The 22,247-nt window shown below is 59.5% G+C and overlaps 1 protein-coding gene across 1 annotated transcript in view; it reads right to left on the reverse strand.

Moving 5' to 3' along the window:
- Positions 1–22,247, reverse strand: part of COL5A1 (collagen type V alpha 1 chain) — a 178,068-nt gene that overhangs the window by 110,890 nt on the left and 44,931 nt on the right. Inside the window, 3 exon segments of the mRNA XM_032261945.1 lie at positions 8,988–9,150; positions 10,177–10,390; positions 16,267–16,434. Coding sequence (XP_032117836.1) covers positions 8,988–9,150; positions 10,177–10,390; positions 16,267–16,434 — 545 coding nt within the window.

Here is a 22,247-nt window from a genome sequence, read left to right on the forward strand (position 1 = left end):
GGAAGGAGCAGGGACAGGAAGGAGGGGGACAGGAAGGGGGCCAGGTAAAGGGGGTTCACGTCCAGCCAGGCACTCACAGACCAGGAGTCCAGGGCGGCTGAGACCCAGGCCCAGGGCCATCCACCTGTGGGGAGGGCCAGGCACTGGCTCTACGGGGCTGGAGACCGAGGCACTGAAAGGGAACACGGGAGGTGTGGCTGAAGAGCGGGGACTGGATCAGGAGATGCAAGAATGGGTGATGAGAATAAGGAGACAGGACCCAGGCGCATCCAGGACTCCAAGCCCTGCCCCTCTTCACCTGAGTAAGGGGACTCTTAACCCGGAAGGATCCAGGCCTGGGCTGAAGTCCTGCCCTGCCTGTTCCCAGCTGTGTGACCTTGGGCAGGCGGCTTTACCTCTCTGGTTCCTCCATCTCAGAGCCTTGGGTTTTTCTGAACAAGCAGTGGCCACTGCACCAGCCCCACTGCCCCATCCAGCCTAGTGCTTGGGCCCCATGGGGTGCAGGACGGAGCAGCCCTTCCCAACGGTTGGATCTTAAACAGACCAGAGGGTGCCGGTAGAAAAGTGACCCAACGAAAGGGGCCCCTCCCCCGCCGCTGCACCAAGCAAACAGGACCCCTCCCCACCACTGTACCCAACAAACGAGACTGCTCCACTGCACCCAACGAAGAGGGCACCTCAGTGGTCAGCAGGCTTGGGTCCTGGCTCTCCTACCTGCCCGCTGAGCTTCAGGACCCTTCGAGCCCCTATCAGTGAGATGGGGTTCATGGTACTGACAGCAGTGCTATGAAAACACTGCGCAGTCACTGTAACTGCGGTCAGACCAGCGTCCCAGGCAGGGCAGGAGAGCCCGCCAGCACACAGCGGCGCACCTGCCACCTCTCTGAGTGACCACAGGGCTGGCTGCGCCGGCCTTGTCTCCTTTCATCCGCACCACAAGCCTAACATCCCCACTTCCCAGCTGAGGAAACTGAGGCTCGAGCTGGCCCAAGGCAGTAAGAAGGAGGGGTGTAGGACTAGGGCTTGACTGCGTCTCCCTCAGTCGCCCCCCTGGCCACAGTGCTGAAGACAAACCCCTCCACCATGGCCCTGTGTGCCCTGGGCACCCCCCTCCAGAGTCCCTCCAGCATCATGGGTCCCTTCCCCAGAGCCCCCTGGTGCCATCTTCTGGGAACTGCGGATCAGAACATCCATCGTCAGCCCAGCAAGACATGCTTGGACAAGGCGGCCCTCAACATGACATCATTCCCGTGTGGGCTGGGAGATGGACCTGTGGCTCACATCTTCCATGGAACAAACCTGGAGCCCAAACCTCGGGCCAGGCAGCAGGAGGGGCTGGGCCCACGGCACAGGGGGATCGGCAGGCCCTGCCCGATTCTGTGGGGTCTCTGGGCCCCTCCTTGCTGGGCACCACACAGATCACCAGCAGGGTCACTGACACCTGCCAGGTGGGTCACCAGCGGCAGGGAAGAGTCCAGGCCTCACTCACCCACCGCCCAGGTCTCCCTCGACCAGAGCTGCAGATGAAAATTCACCCCAATGCCAAACTGCACACTGGCCCCAGTCAGCCAGGGAGATGCCCGTAGGGGGCTGCCTCAGCACTGCCAGGGTGGGGTCTGGGCTGCGACACAGGTGGCCTGAGACAGCAGAGGTGGCTCCTACAGAAAGCACCAGTTGACGCTAAGGAGGCAGCAGCAGCAGGGCCTGGGTAGAGGCAGGTCTTGGACAAGGACATAGATGGGTGAGTGTCCTGTGTCCGTGCCAGTAACACCAGGTCCCCCAGGTCCCCCCAGGGAGTTGTTCTGAGCTGCAGTGGCAGCCGCACTGGCCAGGCAGCAGCAAGGACTTAGGCCAGGACTTGGGAGGGTCCTCAGAGAAGCCCTGGCAGAGGGACACCTGGCCCATCAGTGCCACCAGCCAGCAAGGATGGGGAAGCAGAGATGACCCCGCAAGGTGCACGGGGCTGCCCGGGGCGGTGGAGAGCCCTGCCCTGCCCAGCCCACATGTCACGTCCATCTCATGTCCTGAGTCAGAGCTGGCCCAGCCAGCCCCACAAATGTGGCCCTCTGGGCAGCTCTCAAGGCGGGGAAAGCCATCCACCTCCCCATTCCTCTCTCAGGGGAATACGGCTCATCAAGCAGAGGCTGAGCAGCAGGGCCCGGGAAAGGTCCGGTGAGGTGGGCTTTCCCAGCCCCGCAGTCCTCCCACCACCAAGAGAAAAGGTCCGCAGCAGAATCCCCTCATGTCCTGGGAGCCGCCGTCCACACACAGCGCCCAGTGCCCAGCCTCGCCCGTGGCCCTGGCTCCTGCGTGCCGGGACATCTGCTCATCTTTGGGGCTGCGCTTCCAACCCTTGGCCTTCCCCAGCTGCCCAGTGATGGGCTTCGGGCTCCGGAGCCACCCTAGACCCGAGCCTGAGTCCTTCCTGCTGTGTCCCACAGGCAGCCCAGGAGCTGTCAGTGACAAGGTAGTTCTGGAAGGATCCGGAGGCCCCAAGGGCCCCAGCCTGGGAAGTTCCAGCAAAGGTGGGCCTGGGCCTCTAACAACGCCCTTGCTCTCCCCTCCAAGGGCCTGGCGCTGAAAGGCTTGATGCCCTGGGGGGTACTTCTGCTCACAGGAATCCCAGGGTACCTCAGTGGATGGCTGAGAAAGCCCCTCACACAGGCCCCACTCCTGCTCCAGGAGGGCGAAATTCCAGAAAGAACATGTCAGTGGAAAAGCCAGGCCCTGGAAAAGGGGACTCAGGGATTAGGTAAACCGCTCGGCGTTTTTCAGAGGCTGAGAAAAGGCAGACAGACGGGGGACCGTCAGCGCTTGGAGCCGATGCCGTCACTCTCCGCCAGCACCCAGGGGTTTTGCAGGGAGAGCTGAGTTTACAGTCTGTTTGGTCTTGTTGCCCCTTGAAACCTTCAACAGCTTAAAAGCACATTTGGCTCCTGGCCCAGAACTCGCTGGCCGGTGGGTGGAAAGTTCTCATCCCCTCCACGGCCCCCCTCCTGGTCAGAGCTCACCCACGGAGGAGGGGCCTTCCACGGCAGGCCCCAAGGCAGAGGCACCCCAGCCCCGTCTCAGTCCCGGCCCCCAGGCTACTGACGGGGATCACTTGGCTGGCTCAGGGTCCCCTGGTGATGGGAGATGCTAGAGGGGTGCATGGAGCCCCCAGATCAGCACCCAGGCAGCCCCATGCTGCCCACCCAGGCTGGGGCAGGTGCTGGGACGGGGACCTGCGAGTCCAGGTCACCTGTCACACACCGGAGGGATGCCTCTGGGCCCTCAGCCCTTGCTAACAGCTTATGCTGGCTCTTCCTGGAAGGTTCCATAGCTTCACAGACCACATGGGCCAGGGGACTCCAGGGTCCTCAGGCCCTGTGCGGGGAGGGCTATGAGAACAGAACATCAGAGGCCTGAGCCCGGCAGGGCCCACACACTGTCAGGGCAGTCTGAGTCCGGTCTCCTGCCTCTGGTCCCCGGGATCCCTCCCAGGCTGGGGATGGCAGCATCATGATTTCTGAGGTCCCAATCTGCTGTCATTTTGCTGGGTGACCTTAGGCAAGTGACTCAACCTCCCTGGTACTGGCTTCCCAAGCTGTGAAGTGGCAGCAACACTCTTCTTCTGGGCATAGGGGGTGGGCCTGCCCACTCTCCCGTCCACCTTCTCCTTGCCTCTGAAAATAACTCACGCCTCCCCACCTTTGCAGGATGCGCCATGCTCTCCCTGGCCACTAAGGCTGTGTATCTGAAAACACAAAGCTCGTTCGTGACTATGCCCTGGATGAAAAGGCTTTCCCACACGGGGGGCCAGCCCCTCTGCCTCCACCCGCCACACAGTGGCCCTGGGCCTGTCCAGCACCTCCCGAAACTTGGGGGTCGGGGAGCAGTGCCCTGGGTCCTCCCCAACACCAGTGCTGGCCCCAGGTCACTGGCACATCTAGAAGGGACAAAGCTTGGGATGAGAACTTTCCAGGATGCTGTCCCCGGCAGCTCCCATACACACGCCCTGGAAAGAGGCGGCATGAGAGGGCCTTGGCCGTCAGCCAGGTGGATGGCAGAGCAGTGGCTCCCTGAGACCCCACTTATTCTACCCACTTCATCCTAGGAGACAGAGCCCATGCCAGGGAGGGAGGTTTCCTGCCAGCTCCACAGGGGACTCTGCAGGGTGGAGGAGGACGGGGCCTGGGAGCCCATACCTTGCAGGGGGGCTGCTGTGATGGCAGGTGCAGGCACCAGTCAGGGGCGCCCAGGAGCACTGGCCCTGGCCGGGGCTGGCGGGACCCTCAGCCAGTTCTTTCCCCATTGGCTTCTCAGCGGCTCCATCCTCCTGAGGGCTCAGGGGTCTCATCTTTACAGCAGGACTCGCAACACCTAATTCACAAGTGGCACCCAGAAAAGCTGAGAAAAGGGACAGCTCATGACAGTGCCACCGTGGACAGTGGGCCACCCACTCAGACGACCACTGACAATGGGCCAGGGAGCAGCTCCCACCGCCAGAGGCCTGGGACAGGGTGGTTTTCTGCAGCCCTCAGAAGGACTCACACACAGCACGGATGCGATCTCACCAGCCCAAGATCCGACAGCGTTGGTCCTGTCACCCCACTTTACAGATGCGGACATGTGGCTCCATGCCACCAGCAGGGAAGGAAGTCCCAGGCCGGGGAAGCTGCACCTGCACACAGCCTTCCTCCACAAACATCGCTTCCTCCCCGCGTGGCCCTGCACGGCAGCACTGCCTCGTCAGAACCAGAACCAGCCTCAGACAAGGGCAGGGAGGCGGCGAGGGCCTGGCCTGTGGGCGCAGGGGCCGCAGACACAGCCAAGGCCAAACACCAAGGCCCCATGTCTCTACCCAGGGATGCTGCGGGCACAGCACCAGCCGTTAGCACTGGCCTTCCCCTGCGGAAGACACACGTGTCTTGGCCCTGAGGGTCTCTCTCCCTCTGTCCCTCAAGGCGCATCACTTTGGACAAAGGGGGCCTCTGTGGGGCCACACACACCCCAGGAAAAACCCCAGGCCCTGTTTAAACAGAACCCAGGGAGTGCGCGCCAGCCCTGCCTTGGCCCCAGCGACGGCACCCAGGGTCCCCTGGCTCTCCCAGAGCTTCCCAACACTGTGGGACAAACTGGCTTTGAATGACCGGTCCTTCCAGGGAAAGAAGGGGACCGGGGAAATGTCTCTCAACAGCGCCAACCCCTCCCACTGGGGAGACCCTCCCGAGCGGCTGAGATGGGAGGTGTCATGACCGCAGAGCCCGCTGGAAAGCAGAGACAAATCACTTTCACTTCAAGAGAAATAGAAATTCTGTTCCACTTGCAATGAGACAAAAGGTGGCTGGGACTCCGAGGCCAGCTCACCTAACTTCCTCCTCACACTGTGAAGGAAAAAGGAGGAGAAAAGGGACTTGGGGCAGCCACAGGCATCGCCGGTCCTGCTGGACTTCATTAAGAAAGACAGGTCCAGTTTTCCAACGTGTGCACAGCGAACAGCCAGGAAACTCTGGGGCTAGGAGAACGCCCCCCCGACACCAGGAACAACTCACGGTCAATAAAAGCCTCTCGCTCCTGGCAGCCACGCCGGCTCCAATCGAATTCCACGGGAGGAAAAAGTGGCTCACCAGAAACACGGAATTCGGAACCTATCTGTGACCTAGTGTTTCGACCGGAAGCCTGCCAGGCGCCAGCTGCAGAGTGAGACCTGCACGGTTTTCTGGAAGAACGAGCCGGGATAGGAAAACAGCCTCCTCCACCCAAGAGCCGTTTCCTTTTGAAAACTGCAAGTTGCTCTCATTCTTCAGTAATAAAGCAGGCGAGCTGCGGCGTGTCTTCCGCCAGCCATTCACAGGCATATTTCACAGATTAATTCTCACTGCCTCCCAGGCACACAAAAACGCGGTGGGTACGATTACTGCCATGTTACAGATGGGGAAACTGAGTCTCAGCGAGGTTAGACAACTCACCCAAGATCTCCCCGCTGGGAAACAGTGGAGCAACGACCTGGCCCGGAACGCGGATTTCTAGCACTTCCCTGTGGTAAGGGACTCTTCACCGACGTCTGCGGGTGGGAAGCAGCTTTTCCCACTCAGTTAGAATAGCAAGGAAGCACTATGTAAGATCCTAATTTTTTTTTAGATAAAATAAAGCTTTTTCCAGAATCTTGACAGCTGAACACACTAGAAATAACGACAATTTGACCTAGCACAAAAAAGTGACTGCTCGGCAAACTCATTAAAACCCCGAGGCCACAGCGTGGCCTCCCACCCCAAGGCAGGGCCTCAACCCACAGAACAACAGGCAGCAGTGGCCGTGGCTCTGGCAGGTGCCCAGGCCAAGCCCAGGACCGCCCCTGCAGCTCTGCAGGTAGCCTTACTGTGACCCATGCTTTACCAGCAAGAGTCTTAAAGCTCATCAAGGTCACCTGCTGTGCCTAGATTCTCCCACCAGCAAGAGGTGGCAGCAGCCCTGGGTCCCAGCCTGCGTGGCCCGAGGCAGCTTGAACCCCAGCTCCCCAGAACAGCCTAGAAGCTGCCTCCTGCCTGGCTGATGACACTCCTGCCACCGCAGCTCCTTCCCGGTGTCTAGGCAGGTCTGATCAGAAGTGTGCCCGAAGGGTGTGTCTCAATAACTTGCAAAACTTGGCCGCGCTGGCCGGCCCCGAGCACCCGCCCTACCCTGCTGAAGCCCCAGGCTGCAGCTTCCTGGAAACTGAGCCGAAGCCAACTGCAGGTTCAGCGAATCTCACGCCACCGTCACCCCCAGTCCCGCCTTCTTCTAACTGGCACATCTCGCTCCTCGGAGGGCGGCTGCTCTGATCCTTCCTCTGCTGTCTGCGTTGGGCCGCCGGGCCCTGTCCTGCCTCCCTGCCGGCCTTGATACGGGGTTAGTATCCAGAACCACTGCATTTGACAGTGAGGCGCGGCTTCCTGCAAGGGAGGCAGTGCTGGAGTGTCACTGTACTCCACCTCATGATGCCACCACTCATAAAGCAGCCACATCCGTGATCCCATGGTAGATGAAGACGCTGAGACTGAGAAATAGCAGAACGGCTTGCCCAAGGCCGGAATCCAACACTCGACGGAGCTGGGAGTCCAGCCCAGGAGGGCCTGTCCCGAGGCCAGCACTCTGCTGAGCGTCTGTTCATGGTGACACTACGCGGTCCCCAGTGTGGTTTTCTAGAAAGGCGAGACCTTCAGAATTACCCTCTCCTCACACACTCCGAGTCCCGGGACCAGTGTGACTGTGCCCGTCCCCACCAGCAGACATCACTACTGCTAACACCGAAGCAAACTCAGCACGTGCGATGTCTCCTTAGCGTGGCCCTGGCAGAGCACCAAGACTGAGTCAACACGGTGTCTGGCTTGGCGACCCTGAGTCGCCGAGAAGACACATGGCCCTGGGGCCCCACCTCAGCCGTGAAACAGGGGCAGCTGGATGCAGAACCGAGGCGCAGACGTGGCCAGCAGCTCACAGTGGCACTTCAGGATTTCGGGAGGAGACACTGCCCTACATTGTCCCATCTCCGCAGCCCGGCGGAGGAAACCCCAGAGCCGGGACGGCCCTTGGAGACTATCTAAGCCAGCCGCCTCCAAACACGCTTTAGCCACAGAGCCCTGGGTGCAAACCAAATCTTCTGCAAAACCCAACTTACGTAAAAGAAAAAGAAGCCCAGTGGAGGGTCCTGGTGCCGCCTAACCCGAGCTGCAGGGGCAGCGGTCACTGCGGTCACTTGGGAAGTACAGAGTCCGGGACCCTGTGCAGGCGGCTGCCCCAGCACCCAGGAGGCGGGGCCCTGGAACCTCTACAAGCCCCGGCGACTCCAAGCCCCCCTACCCCGGGCAGCTGGAGATCACTGTCACCTGCGGAGACTCTCACCCTGTTTCCTGGCAGTGGGACGCAGCGTTCCCATGCTCTCCCACACAGGACCCTGACCTATGAAGGGCTGAAGTGGGGGTCCCTGTGGGAAGCAGAAAAGTTCCTTTGTAAAGTTTCCTTTCTTGTTAAAGAGCAAGTGTGCTCATAACTTGTTAAGGCCCATCCTATGTAGCCCTTAGACACGCCATGCTACAGGCACGTAGTACACTCTGTGTCCTTATACCTTAACCAAGCTATCCGTGCTGGGCGTGCTCACAGGCATGTCCCAGCTCTCCATGGCTTTTACCTGTTTAGAAAAGTTTTAAGTTGTTAGTCAGTCAGGTTTTAGATTGTGAGGTCTGGCTCCGGCCAGTGGAGATCAGACACAGCAGTAAGGACGACCCCACATGCGTAGGGGATAAATGTGCCTAATTTCCTTTGTTCATTGTACTCGTGTGGCAAGATGGCTAGCAAGAGGACCCTTCCTGCAGTCCAGGAAGTTAAAATTGCCTCGCTGAGAGATCCTTTGTCTCAGTGCTGATTTTTCTTTGCGGCACTGAGCATCTGTTTCCAACAGTCCCCAAGCCCGCTCTACTCAGATCCGCGCTCCCCAGCCTCTGAAGCATTCCCCAGGACAGCAGGGCCCCTGGCTGGACGCATCCAGACTCTGGAGTGAGGCCAGCCTGAGTCGGGTCGGCGCAGGTCTTCCTGATGCTTCCACCCAGTGGCCCAGCTCTGCCCCTCAAGCTCACCCTGAGGACGCTGCCCTGTTCCAGGATGGGCCTCGGATACAGAGGGCAGAAGTCTGCATGTTTCCAGGAGCCTCAACGCAAGGCTGAACAGAGTCCCTCTCCGTTCCCAGCCAGCACCCAGGAGACTCATATACTAGGCCTTTGGGACAAGGGTGGTCACTGCCAACCCCACATGGCCTACAGGCGACAGCAGCTCTGGCCCTCCATTTCCGAAGGCCACAAACATCCCTTAGGACAGCAGCAGAGGCTCCCGGCCAACAGAGAGCACTGTGACCACGGTGAAACGCCAGCCGGTCCCTGCCCGGGAGCCACCTCCAACGGCAGCGGCGGCGGCTCCATACGAGGGGCGCGCTGGTGGGCGCGGTGCGGGGTGTGGTCCGCCCTCCGGCTCACCTCGAACACCTCCTCGTCCAGGATCCGCGTGCCAAACACGATGATGCCGTTGACGTCGATCACGGGGTGGTTGCTGCGGTCGAGGAATTTCGTGGTCTTCTTTCTACAGTCGAGGATCAAGGTGACATTTTTCTTGTGGACGCTGAGAGCGATTCTGTGCCACCTACAAAGAAACAGACGGTGAAGACAAGGCTTGGATCGCAGACGCCAGTTCAGGCGACGTTGCTGCAAATTCCTGGGGACGCGGGAAGACGGCCCCCTTCCCGCACGGTCGTGAGGATCACTGAGGAGGTCAAGGCCCAGACTCCGGAATCAGACAAGTTAGGGCAACCCCACGTGCCGTGAGGTCTGACTCACACCCCCGAATCCTCGCCCCTCAGACAGGGACAGCTGTCCGAACCCTGGCAGCCCATCGGGAGCCCAGCGAAAGGAGGAGTGTGGGGCGCGGGGCACGGCTCGGGAGCCGGGAGCGGGGTCCCGGCGGGACCGTCACAGCCTTCGGGGAAGCACAGGGCGGTGGCCGTTGCATTTAGACGTTAGTATGAGGGCACTTGTCATGTGTCCTCCGAACCCTGATGGCAAACTGCCGTCGGCCAGAGAAGACGTGGACGGGTGTGGACGGGAAACGGTGGGATGAGCGGACCTGTCTGAACGTCTTAGTGAAGAATTCAGGATTCACGTACCGAAGGCCTTCAGAGATTGCCAGGCACGACCCCACGTATGCTAGCCACAAAAGAGGTGACTGTCAGCCCCTAGTGCTGAGCTCTGCACCCAAGGGAGCATGCGGGCAGAACCCGCCTTTCCTCACGGCTCACCCGACTCCCAACACATCTGCGCCCTGGAAGGACACCGCGAGCCCTTTCTGGAACAGGCTGGGTAAAACCACACAATTTCCTATGTCCCTTCTGTCACAAACAGCTGGAATTTGATGTGCATTAGTGCACCTCACAAAGGGGAAATGGAGGGCCAGGGAGGAGAAGTGACTCCCCAAAGCCACAGAAGATGAATCAAGACCAGAACCCAGTTTCAGGACCCCAAGCCCAGCACCCTCTCCTCTGCTGCAGCACCTGTGGGAGTCTCAGTACCGGCTGCTGCTGTCCCCGACCGGGCCCCACATCTGGTCAGTGGCATGAGCTGGCCTGATCCCCCTCCAGCAGGAGGACGGGGCTGCCCAGCAGTACCCACTTACTTGCCATCCGACAGGTTGATGCCCCGGAAGAGGGGGTAGTCTTCTGGCCCAGGCTTCCCCGTGTGGTCCTCGTAGAGGAAGACAGGAGAGCGTCCCATCTCCAGGCCAATCTGCTGGATGCCCTGCTCATTGTAGATGGAGACCAGGAAGGCCTGGCTGCCTTTCTTGGCTTTCACAGTGGTTAGGATGGAGAAGTCCTCGGGAAATGCAGACGCTGGAACAGAGCACAGAGGTGAGAAGCCGTGAGGGAGCCCCCCACCCACGCCCAGCCACGGCTCTCTGCAAATGAGCCATCCCAGAGCCCTGGGAAGCGTGCTGCCTGTGGTGGGGCACTGCCATCTGCTGCACATCTGCCCCCTTGATCAAACTGCTCCTGCAGTCCTTCCCTGCTCCCACTTGGCCAAGCCTGCTACTTCAAGGCTCAGTGCAAATGCAAACTCCTCCATGAAACACAACTGGTCCTTCCACCTGGGAGCCCTTAACACCTCGTCCTCAGCTTCTATGCCTCAACACATCTGTGCGTCGACCCTCAGGAGAACCTCCCAGGCTGGGAGCTGCCTCTGGGCGGAGGCTGCTTTTGAGGCATCTTTGTACCCTCCATGGTGTCTCACCACTCAGCATGCAGGGAGGGAGGGAGGGAGGGAGATGGGAGAGCTGGAGGGAGGGAGGGAGGGAGGAAAGGAGGGAGATGGAGGGATGGAGGGAGGGAGGGAGGGAGAGGGAGGGAAGGAGGGAGGGAGGGAGACAGAGGGAGGGAGGGAGACGGAGGGAGGAAGCAGAGAGAGGAGGGAGAAGGTAAGCAGCAGCCTCCGACTGCCGCAAGAACTGGACTGTGTGTCATTTCCCGACTGATAATGCAAAGCAGAGAAAGGGTGGAAATAACTCAAAGAATTTCACCCTAATTTAAAATTAGAAAAAAATATCCCTAGTATGCTAACAGGAGGAATCACCCCTTACAACACCCACCAGAAGCATTCTGAGGTCACTCAAAGGCAGACCCAGGCTGGCCCGGCCACGAGCACCCAAGCCCACGCCACACGCCGGCCCCGGTCCGTGGGCAAGACCAGGAGCCTCGGCCCCTCTGGTCCAGCGATGCTGGTGGTGAATCCGGCGATGCTCTTGCCCTGTGCCACCCGCCGTTCTGCCCACAGCCTGGGGCTGATGGGGATCCTGCAGCTAACTGATGCCCCTGGGTCAGCCGGGAGTGCTCGGTCTTCTGGCTGGTGCTGAGGAGCCCACAGCCTTCCCGAGCCTCCAGCCTTCCTGCCATCCTGCGCCACTGTCCCCTGCACTACTTGCAATTCTTATTACCATTATTGCTGCTGTTTTTGAAACAGAGTCTGGTTCTGTCGCCCAGGCTGGAGTGCAGCGGCTCGATCTCGCCTCAAGCGATTCTCCTGCCTAAGGCTGTGGGTTCCTCAGCACCAGCCAGAAGGGGCAGCACCCCAGCAGGGCATCAACAGGCTCATGCCAAGGAAGGAGGGGGCACCTGCTGCTGGAGCCGCCCCAGACAGAGGGCTGGGGTCTGGTGGGTGGGCTTCAGCCATCGCGAACCCATTACCAGCCCACCCCTTCTTTAGAAGTGGGGCCAAAGGTTAACCAGGTGGCCCAGAGGCCCCGGCCAGTGGGGCAGCAGAGCCTAGATGTGTGGCCGCGGCGCCAGCACGGCGGCTATCCGTGAGCACCATCTGCTGGCAGAATCGTGGCACAGCGAGCAGCAGCCTCGCCGCCTCTGCGTCTGATCACTGCAGCACAGCTGCAGGTGCCATGCTGGGGGGACAGGGACCCGAAGGCCCCCTCACCCCACAGCATCCTGCGACTTTCCAGAGGGAGAAGAGCTGCCTGCCACAGTCTCTGCATCCTCTGTAGGGCGCTGCAGGGAGAGCTCCTGAGGGCCTGCGAAATGAGGCCCCTACTCCAGGCAGACCCTCCAAGGCCCCCACAGGCCAACCCTGAGGCTGTGTGAGCACTGGAGGCTGCAGCAGCGGCAGGCTCATCCTGCAGGTCACAAAGCCCTCACTAAGGTGCCGACACAGAGCAGGGCTGCCCAGCTGTGGTCAGGCACCCTGTGTTGACCAGCTCCAAGCCATGACTCAGCCGTTCCCACAGGAGGCTGGACCCAGGTGGGCCTGGCCAAGGCCCCTGCCCCCAAAGCTGGGGACAGGCCATCACCAGGTGGGGGTGATGACAGGGGACAGCCCATCACCAGGTGGGGGTGATGACAGTCAGTGCGGCCATCTGGGAAAGGCAGGTTCATGGAGGAACCGGCTCAGGACTCCCACGTCTGGACACATGTCATCAGCTTTGTTTTTTGTTTGTTTGTGTGTGTGTGTGTGTGTGTGTGTGTGTGTGTGTGTGTGTGTGTGTTTTGAGATAGAGCTTTGTTCTGTCGCCCAGGCTGGAATGCAGTGGCATGATCTCAGCTCACTGCAACCTCTGCCTCCCAGGTTCAAGCGATTCTCCTGCCTCAGCCTCCCAAGTAGCTGAGACCACAGGTGCACGCCACCACGCCCAGCTAATTTTTGTATTTTTAGTAGAGACAGGGTTTCACCACGTTGGCCAGGCTGGTCTCAAACTCCTGACCTCAGGTGATCCTCCCGACTTGGCCTCCCAAAGTGCTGGGATTACAGGTGTGAGTCACCGCACCTGGCCAGCCATCGGTTTTGCATCACCCCTCCACATGTGGGGATGTGGAAGGGGGACCCTGGAGATGACGGCTGCAGCTGGTCCCACCTATGGTGAGGGAGTGGGACACGCCGTGCCCACCCACGGTGGGGGCCCCAGATGGCAAGGCTGCTGGCAGGACCATGGTGGTCCCAGGGGGTCCCCGGGAGTGCATAGGTCACCGAGGGCTTGGTGGGGACTCACCTGAAGCACTTGGGTCCCCACCCACACCCAGGGCAGACAGCACAAGCACCACCTGATTCCACTCCCTCGCTCTCATTGCGATGGGCCACCCGGCTTCCGTCCCCACCCCACCACCACCCTGCGCGCCAGAGTCATTCTTCCGCCTTAAAAGATCAAAGGACGAGTCGGGCAGGCTCATCTCCCCGGCACGAGGCCCCGCGGCCCCCGAACCCCCGTCTCCCGCAGCTCATTAAAATGCCGTTTCGCAAGTTTTAAAATCTCTATGGTAACAAATTTTCTCAGCTCAGATAAAACCCGAAAGGATAAATTATGTTTAACATTAATCTCTCTCCTGGCAAAATAACAATGGATTTATTGTCACTGTGAGATGGTCCGTTCAAGTCCTGACGTGAGCCGGGACGCTGACACTTTATAATCTACGCTGTCCGGGCGCTCTGGGAGGGGGCTGGCTGTTGACCACTTCATATTTCATTTCACTAAGGAAAGTCACAGTTGAGGGGCGGCTCGGGAGAGGCTTGATGACTCCCTCAGAGCTTCTCATTTTTACTTCTGCTGAAGTCCAAAGGCACTAGCATTTTAGGTATACAGTAGGGGTGTAATAAATGCATTTGCACTGACACTGAATCATACTGAGCTGACAGTTATGAAGCATACTGCGCACTGCAGTGGGGCATGTCATCGATAAACGGTGATTAGTTCCCTAAGAAACATGGATGGGTACCAGGCTCTAGGGAGACACTGTCAAGGGACAGATATGGTCCCTGACCTCAGAAAGTGATACTCCCACCATAGAAACAGAAATCATCAAACCAGTTAATTAAATAATCACAGGTGGGGCGCAGTAGCTCACACCTGTAATCCCAGCACTTTGGGAGGCCGAGGCAGGAGGATCACTTGAGGTCAGGAGTTAGAGACCAGCCTGGCCAACATGGTGAAACCCTGTCTCTGCCAAAAATATAAAAAAATCAGGCGAGTGTTTCCGCGCTAGGATTACAGCATACCTGGAATCCCAGCTACTCAGGGGCTGAGGCAGGAGAATCGCATGAACTTGGGAGGTGGAGGCTGCAGTGAGCCGAGATCATGCCATCGCACTCTAGCCTGGGCGACAGAGCGAGGTTGTCTCAGTAATAACGATCATTGCAAACAGTGCAGGGGCGGTCGGGCACGGTGGCAGGAAGAGGCCGAAGGGTAGGAAATGAATAGGGGGTGTGGCTAACTTTAGATAGGGGGCCAGGAACCTGGGGGGCGGGTGCGGTTCCAGCTGGGCCCTGGCGGCCGAGGAGGGGCCGGGCTGAGGGTAGCCGGGTCGGGGCATCGAGGTGCAGCAGGATGTTCTGCCCAAGGGAGGCTGATTCCCGAGCCCAGGCCCGTGGTGCAGGAGGAGGACAGGGTGTCAGCCACGGGGCAGGGGGCAGTGGTACCAGTGCCCCAGAACTGGGGACACAGGCAAGATTAAACACAGTGGCTGAAGATCCCCTCAGGGGGCAGGAGCCCTCCCTTCCCAGTGTGCCGCTCAGCGTGTGTCACACCCGGAGTCCACACAGTCCTCGGCCATCGGCTCTGGAAGTCATTCCCCAAACCAGCCCTCCCAGGCTTTCTGGGTCAAGAATTCTACACCTGGGCCTTGGGGCAGAAAGGGGTGTCACTTCCGGGCAAAGACGCAAGTGGGCATTCCGTGGCTGATTCCAAAAGAGACGTTCTTCCAAAACCTCGGGAGCGTGCCTCGGGAGGCCTCTCCGCCCTCTGCAACCTCCGCCTCCTGAGTTTAAGCGATTCTCCTGCCTCAGCCTCCCGAATAGCTGGGATTGCAGGCGCTCACCACATAATACAAGTAATACAATTATTTGTAAAAAATAATACACATTGTATTATTTGTTTTTTAAAAAAATACGATTTTTGTACTTTTAGTAGAGATGCGGTTTGGCTATGTTGGCCAGCCTGGTCTTGAACTCCTGACCTCAGGTGTTCCGCCCGCCTCAGCCTCACAAAGGCTGCAGTCCTTTTTGAGGAGAGGCTGTCTGTGCTGATGAGTTCCACACTCTCAAGGCTGGGGATGCACAGCCCAGGGCCACTCTGGCACCCAAAGGGAATGTCTAAGGGAAATCGGGCTGCCAGCGCTCCCAGGCCACCTCGCCTCACCTCCACCGAGCTGCCAGGCAGCGACGTAGCACCTCGGGTTATTTCTTGAAATAACTCGTTCTGAAAACCATTCTTAAAAAGAACTGCCCAGATTCTCTGAGAGACACCCTCTTCAAGGTCACGATGGATTGAAAGGGGAGCTGGCAATGGCTGGGAATGAGCGCGCAGACAGCAAGTCTGTGGGGGCGGACGCAGCCCCTAAAGGAGGGTGTCCTCAGGGCCTAGCAGGATAGTCAGAAACACCGTGGCTCGTTCAAAGGCCACCCTGATCGTGGGTTCCATGCTGGGGTCACCTCCAGGTCCGCCAAGAAGATGCTGCACTGTCTTCTAATAATTACGGAGAGTCTCACGAAGCGAACTCACCTGCCCACACCCCCACCCTCTGCTCATCTGAATCAGAAAGAGGAGCTCATTTCGGTCCAGGCCAGGAACATCCGGCTAAGTTAGCAAGGAGACCAGGTTCTCCATCACCGGGTCATTTACTCACGTCCAGATAAGCCCAGAGGGTTTAATTAACTGGAACGGGTGCTGCCCCACGCCTGGGTGACAGGGACACTTGAATGCTGCATCTTAGAGCTGCTGCTTCCTCCCGCTCCGGGCGTGTAATTAAAAGCAGAGGCCCAGCACTCGGCGATTGATTCTCATTAAAAGCCTTGTGCGCTCTTGCCAGGAGTCACGACATTTGATTCACGTGTCTCCTAATGTCACTGCCCTCAGTTAAACTTCCGTCTGGAAGCGATTCCTTTCCCATGACCCTGAGGTCTCTTCCCACCTCATCCCCCAGGACCCATTAGACTCCTTCGGCAGGAGTCCTGGCCGCCCGGCTGCCACCAGAGACGCACCTGATAGAAAGCCGGGGCGCTGGGCCACTCCCTCCCACCCACCCACATCCAGCAGAGAAGGACAGAGTGCCACCATCACAACTGCACCTTCACTGCTGTGAGGGGAAAAAGGGCTCGTGCGGGGAAGCGGCTTCCTGGAAAACCCAGCCTGTTTCTGCCACCACACGGGTTCTGCTGCTCCCAGCTGGAGGCCAGGGGACCCACGGGACCCGCCACCGGAACAGAAGCGTGCGGCTCTTACCGGGGTACAGCTGCTTGGTGGGCGCGCTGAGCTGCGCGTCTTTGGTGACTCTGTAAGCGACGTCCGGGCTTTTGGAAGATCGCCGTCTGGCACAAAAGCCTGTGGTCTTTGTTATTCCATCGGGCAAGTTGTGAAAATCTAGAACCTTCAGGAGGTCTGCTGGCTGAGCTGAAATGACAGAGGAGGAGCGGGGTTAGCCACGGAGGGGAAAGGAGCACCTAGGAGCATCGGAAGCTGGGATGACGGGAAAGCACCCCCACTCCCCGCCGAGAATCCCGGCACTCAAGGGAGCCCCAGGACCAGCTCAGAGTGGCATGCTGGGCGAGGCAGGGCACAGCGCTGTGGAGGAGGGTCCCATCCCTGCCACCAGCAGCCACACACCCGGGGCTCACCCAGGCTTGCCTGGCTTTGATGACGGCCACCTTCCTCATGTGCCCTCCTGGCTCCTGAGGCTGGCAGGGGCCACACACTCAGCCTCCCAGACATGGCTTCTCATTGGCCACGTAAGGCGGACAGTCCAGGCAGATGCTGGCAGGACACAGAAACCCCGCAGCTGAGCCGGCCGCCTTACAGGTGCTGTGCGGGGACCCGGGAGAGCCGGCGGGTCACAACATCTGCTCTGCAGCCCTGAGAGCCTTCACCCCACCTAAGGCCCCTCCAGAGGCCACAGGGATGTCACTGGCAGAGTTTATCCCCCTCGTTATCCACCTGGATTGTCGCCTTCCCGTGGCCATTTACAGTTGGTGTGCAGTTTCCATTGGCCCTGAAGACCCCTGCCCACATCACCAGACATGCAGGGCCAGAACAAGGGAGGGGAAGCCCCTACATCCCTTCCAGAAGGTTCCCGACCCATGATCCAGGGGCTCTCGCAGAAGGGTAGGGGAGAAGCTGACCTCTGGCCAGCTGACACCATGATAGTTACCAGGGAGCTCAGCGGTCACCCTCAGACACAAAAGACGGCCCCCATCTGCCAGAGCCTCCATCCCCCTCACCACGAGGATCCCAGACCCACATCCACCGCAAGGCGTGAACCCAGGCACCCACGCTGAACAAGGTCAGCTTCACGGGGAAAGCACTGCTCCTGTGACTACAAAGCAGCGGCTCCTGGGAGTCCCGGCAGAGAACATAAACTCGAAGCTGGCGCGGCAGCAACAGAGCAGTTGGGCTGGGGTGGCCAGTGGGGTGGACCCAGCAGCCAGCAGCCGCCTGCCCGGGAGGTGTGGGTGGGGCTGGCCGTGCCCCTCTGCTGGCCAATCAGAGCATGGCACCGCCCTGTCCCAGATGGTCAGCTCAGAGATGGACAGGAGAACAGCCAAGCCAGGGAAGCTCTGTCCTGACACTTTTTTCCTTTGGGAATGAGGAATCCTCCCTGCTCTGCTGGCTCCAAACACCAAATAGGAGCCTGGAGCTTCTGGCAACTGTCTCCCGAGGGGGTGGAGAGAGCCTGCCTGAGGATGCGGAGAGAGACTCTGGCCACACTGTTTTGGTAGCTGGATCAAGCTGTGCCTGAATGAGGCTCATCTACAGAAACCAGTGTATCCATCTTTATTTGAAAGCCAATTGGAGTTGGATCCCAACATATGCTACTAAACAGGACCCATCTCTGGGTGCAGCGTCTGGCCCTCCTTAGCTATCAGTTCCCCGCTCCCTGGCCCTCCTCCCCAGGGAGGAATGATTACAAGCCTGAAATGAGCTCAAGAGGAAGGTCCCACCTTTTACACAAGGGTGGAAGGTTGGAGGTGAGACAGGATGGCCAACACAGGTTACCTCACAGCCAGTGGCACCCGGAGCCTCAGCACTACCCCAGGAGAAGGTGGCCGGGCCGCCAGAGACGACAGCACGGCCCAGCAGGCCCTCAGCAAGAGAAGCACACAGACAGAGGACTCAGCCTCCCCAGCACTCCCTGTCCCTCCAGGGCACTCAGTGTGGGCACTGCGCTTGGTGCACAGGCCACAGGGAGGTGCGGACAGGGCTCTATGCCACCCCCACCCAGGCCATGAGCAGCTGATGGTGTGGGAAAGACCACAGCCTGGGCGGGACTCTGGAGGAGACCAGGGTGGAGGGAATCGAAGCCACGCTTAAGGATCATGAAGCACCTCCCGTCCACAGTTCTCTGGAAGGTGCCACAGTATCTGCGTCCCAGGATCCCGCAGTCCCTGCCTCCGACGGTGTCATCTGTCCTCTGCCAAATTTCCCACCACGGCGTAGAAGCAGTTATAAAGCAGAGGGGTGTCACTGGGACCCAGAACGCCCTGATCCAGGCTGGCCTCTCATGGCCTCTCTGATTTCCTGGGTGGCTTTCGGCTGTCAGGCAGGGCACAGCCCACCCAGCTCTGCCACTCCCTCAGGCATACGTGGCACCTCCCACCTGGCCCCCACAAAGAAGGCTTTGGCGGGCTTTTGCCTTTGACTTCAGAAACAACGCCGAGGACAGGTGCCTGGCGAGGTGGCCCCGCGCAGCCCCAGGCTTGGATGCGGCCCCTGGGAAGGGAGGACCGCGCCAGCTGCCGGCCCACCTGCTGAGACACAGCGCCGAGCCGTGGGCCATCCCGAAGACTCAATTCCAACACGGGCAGCGGCCAGTGCCGGGGAGCAGGGATCCCGGCCGGGGCTTCCTGGACTCGCACGGTGACAAGCCCGTGATGCTCTTCCCAGACTCAGACTTGCAAGCCTGTTTTCTCGATTGCAGAAGGCCAGAGCTGTTTTCCAGCAGGCGTGGTGGACATGTTCGTAGATCTCTGCTGCAACGAGCTAAGAGGCCGGCAGGCCTTTCCCAGGCCCAACGCCACCCCTGCTGCCGGCCAGGGCCTGCTGTGCCAGAGTGGAGGAAGTCATTCATTTTCTTTCTAAAGAGCAAAGGTGCGGTGAGGCCGGGAGGAGCCTGGCAACGCGGCCTCGCAGGAGCTTTCCTTCCAGCCTCCATCAGGATGAAAACTCCACTTGGACATGGCAGGAGCTTCGGGGACAGGTGGACGTGGGTTTGAGGCCAGTGTCACCCCCCACCAGAGGGTGGCCCCCAGTGGGTTGAGGCCAGCAGGAGGAGCTGCAGCATCAACAGCGGCCACTGCACACTCGCCCGAGCATGTCCCAGCCCAGCAGACAAGGACCCCTGCTTCTGCCCTTTCCTCCTCGACAGCCAGGCAGGAGCCCAGCACCAGCGGTTCCCATCGGACCCACCAAGCGGCCCAGGTGCTCCGTGAAGGTGGAGGCGGCATCACCGCGCGGTCTCCGCACCCGGCCTGGCACCCACTCTTTAATAAAGGACCATGCGGACGTGCAGAGGTTCCTGAGACCGACATTTGGCGCACAGAGGGCTGGCTCCAGAAGCTTCATGAAACAACAGCGTTGTTGCTTCGGTGCAGCCCCCGCCATGACCGGATCACCTACGCGGTCAGTCCCACAGAACAGCAGGCGCCTGCTGGGCCTGGGTCACCCAAGCCCCACCCCCGCCTCCCCTGGGCGCTGTCCTGTTCTGCAGTCTGGGGAGCTGAAAACTATATTTCCCAGGTGCCTTTGCACAAGGATGCAGGGTGCACATTAGATTCCACCAATCAGAGAGACTCGTGGAGCTGGACAGCGAGAGGCAGGTGGCAGCCTCCCATGCCCTCACGTAGCCAGCAGGGACATATCCCCAGACACAACATACGGAGGGCCTGGTGTCCAGACCCCCAGGCACACCATGGCCTGGGGACCAGCTTCAGGGCACCGGGTGGCACTGGCACCAGCAACTTCCTGCAGTCTGGGTGGCAGCCTCACTATGTGCTGCAACCCCAAATGGGATAGTGGAGTGGGGCCTCCTGACCCCACCAGGCCAGGTCTCCTGGAGGCACACCCACCTGACTCCCTACCTTCAATCCCTTTCCCCAAAGTGGCCTGCTCCCACCAGCTGTGTGCACTGAGACCAGGAGCCTCCCTGGAGCCACCTATGTGGCATGAGCCCAGCACAAGGCCACTGGCATCAGAGACTTCACATCACAGGTGGCGTTTAACCCCAGCTCCTAGGGGTCAGTCATCCTGCACAGCCCCCCTCACCCAAGGAATACATCTTCCCCATCCCTCAGTTGACCAGTTAAAGTTGGCCTCTGCATCCCTGCACTTTTACAGGTAGAAGTATTTGTCACCGGTGTCCCAGTGGCCCATTTTCATTATAATGTAACCAGGCATCATGTCCCCAGACCTATAAAGGAAGGGATGCCAGCAAGGTCAGTTTTAAGGAAGAAGGGAGGTGACTGGAAATAATCTGATGGCCGGGCACGGCGGCTCACCCTGGAACCCCAGCACGCTGGGAGGCTGAGGCAGGCAGATGGCTTGAGCTCAGGAGGTGGAGACCAACCTGGACAACATGGCAAAACCCGCCTCTACAAAAATACAAGAATTAGCTGGGCTTCGTGGTGCACATCTGTGATCCCAGCTACTTCAGGGGCTGAGGTGGGAGGTTGCTTTGAGCCTGGGTAGTGGAAGTTGCAGCAAGCCAAGATCGAGCCACGGCACTCCAGCTTGGGTGACAGAGCATAACCTAGTCTCGAGAAAAAGAAAGAGAAGAAGAAAGGAGAGAAGGAAGAAGAGGGAGGAGGAGAAGAGAGAGAAGAGGAAGAAGAAGAAGAAGAAAGAAGAAGGAGGAGGAGGAGGGGGGAGGAGGGGAGGAGGAGGAAGGAGGAAAAGGAGGAAGGAGAAGGAGAAGAAGAAGAAGAAAGGAGAAGAAGGGTAGTAATTTGGAAATGAGTGTTTGACTTCTGGGTGGTTGCCATGAAGCACAAAAGGCAGCACAAAGACCCTGATCAGAAATAGAAGCAAGACTGTGGCACTGGCACATAGTAGGAGCTCAACACAGATGGAGAGGAGGAGGAGGAGGAGGATGGATGGATGGATGGATGGTGGATGGATGGTGGATGGATGGATGGATGGATGGATGGATGAATGGGTGGGTGGACAGATGGATAGATGGATGGGTGGGTGGAGAAGTGGTTGAGTGAATAGGTGGATAGGTAGGTGGATGGATGGATGAGTGGGCGCATGGGTGGGTGAGTGGATGGTGGGTGGGTGAGTGGATGGTGGGTGGGTGAGTGGATGGTAGGTCGGTGGACAAACAGGTGGGCGGAAGGATGGATGAGTGGATGGATCAATCTGTGAATAAATGAGCAGGTGAATGGTGAAAATCAGGAGGTACAGGGCAATTTTACAATTACAACTGCCCCACTAAGCAGTCAGTCTTTCCACCAGCCAATGACATGTCTCCACTAACCACCCTGGGATTACCTTCTCTGTCCCCAGCAGGCATTTCCATGATCACCCACGGAGTTCATCTTCTCTGCTCCTCCAGAGCTGACCCAGAATTACCACATTCCATGTCACTCTGGGGCCTGGTGCCCTCTGGTCAAACAGCTGCAGGGCATGCAAGGACCCCAGTGCTCGTCACCCAGGGACCCCGGTGCTCATCACCCAGGGACCACAGTGCTCAGTGTGTCCAGGTGCTCCTGGCCTGGAGCAGCAGTGGACTGATGTGGCCCAGCACAAGGAACCAGAGATGAGGGACTGAACCAAGCCGGTGGGGCAGGAGGACAGAGCCCTGGGCTCCCCTAAGGCCTGAGGCCCGCAGCCCTGCTGAGAAGGATGAATGCCAGCAGCCAGGTGCCCCAGACCCAGCGGGGCAGCATCACAGAGCCCAGCCCAGCAGCGCTCTCTTCCCCGGGACCAGGAGGGCTGCTGGACATCACACAGTCTCCGGCACCTACAGGAGCTGACAGAAGGAGACAGCTGCTTTTAGTGGGAACGTAAATCAGTTCCTGGCCACCTGCTGGTGCCCCGGCACTCCTCCGAGCACTCAGAAGCAAGGAAGGGGCAATTTTGGCCCGGGTGCAGCCTGCCCTGCTGGAGGGCACCTCTCAGGCTCAGCAGCCCCTGGGAGTGGAGCCCCCCGACTTCTCCACCAACAACAGAAACGCTGCGGAAGCTGGCCGCTTTCAGGAAGGTGAGTGGGGCCT

The sequence above is a fragment of the Sapajus apella genome, unplaced genomic scaffold (assembly GCF_009761245.1).
Source record: "Sapajus apella isolate SASKATOON/1434 unplaced genomic scaffold, GSC_monkey_1.0 scaffold126, whole genome shotgun sequence".
In the NCBI taxonomy this organism is placed as follows: domain Eukaryota; kingdom Metazoa; phylum Chordata; class Mammalia; order Primates; family Cebidae; genus Sapajus; species Sapajus apella.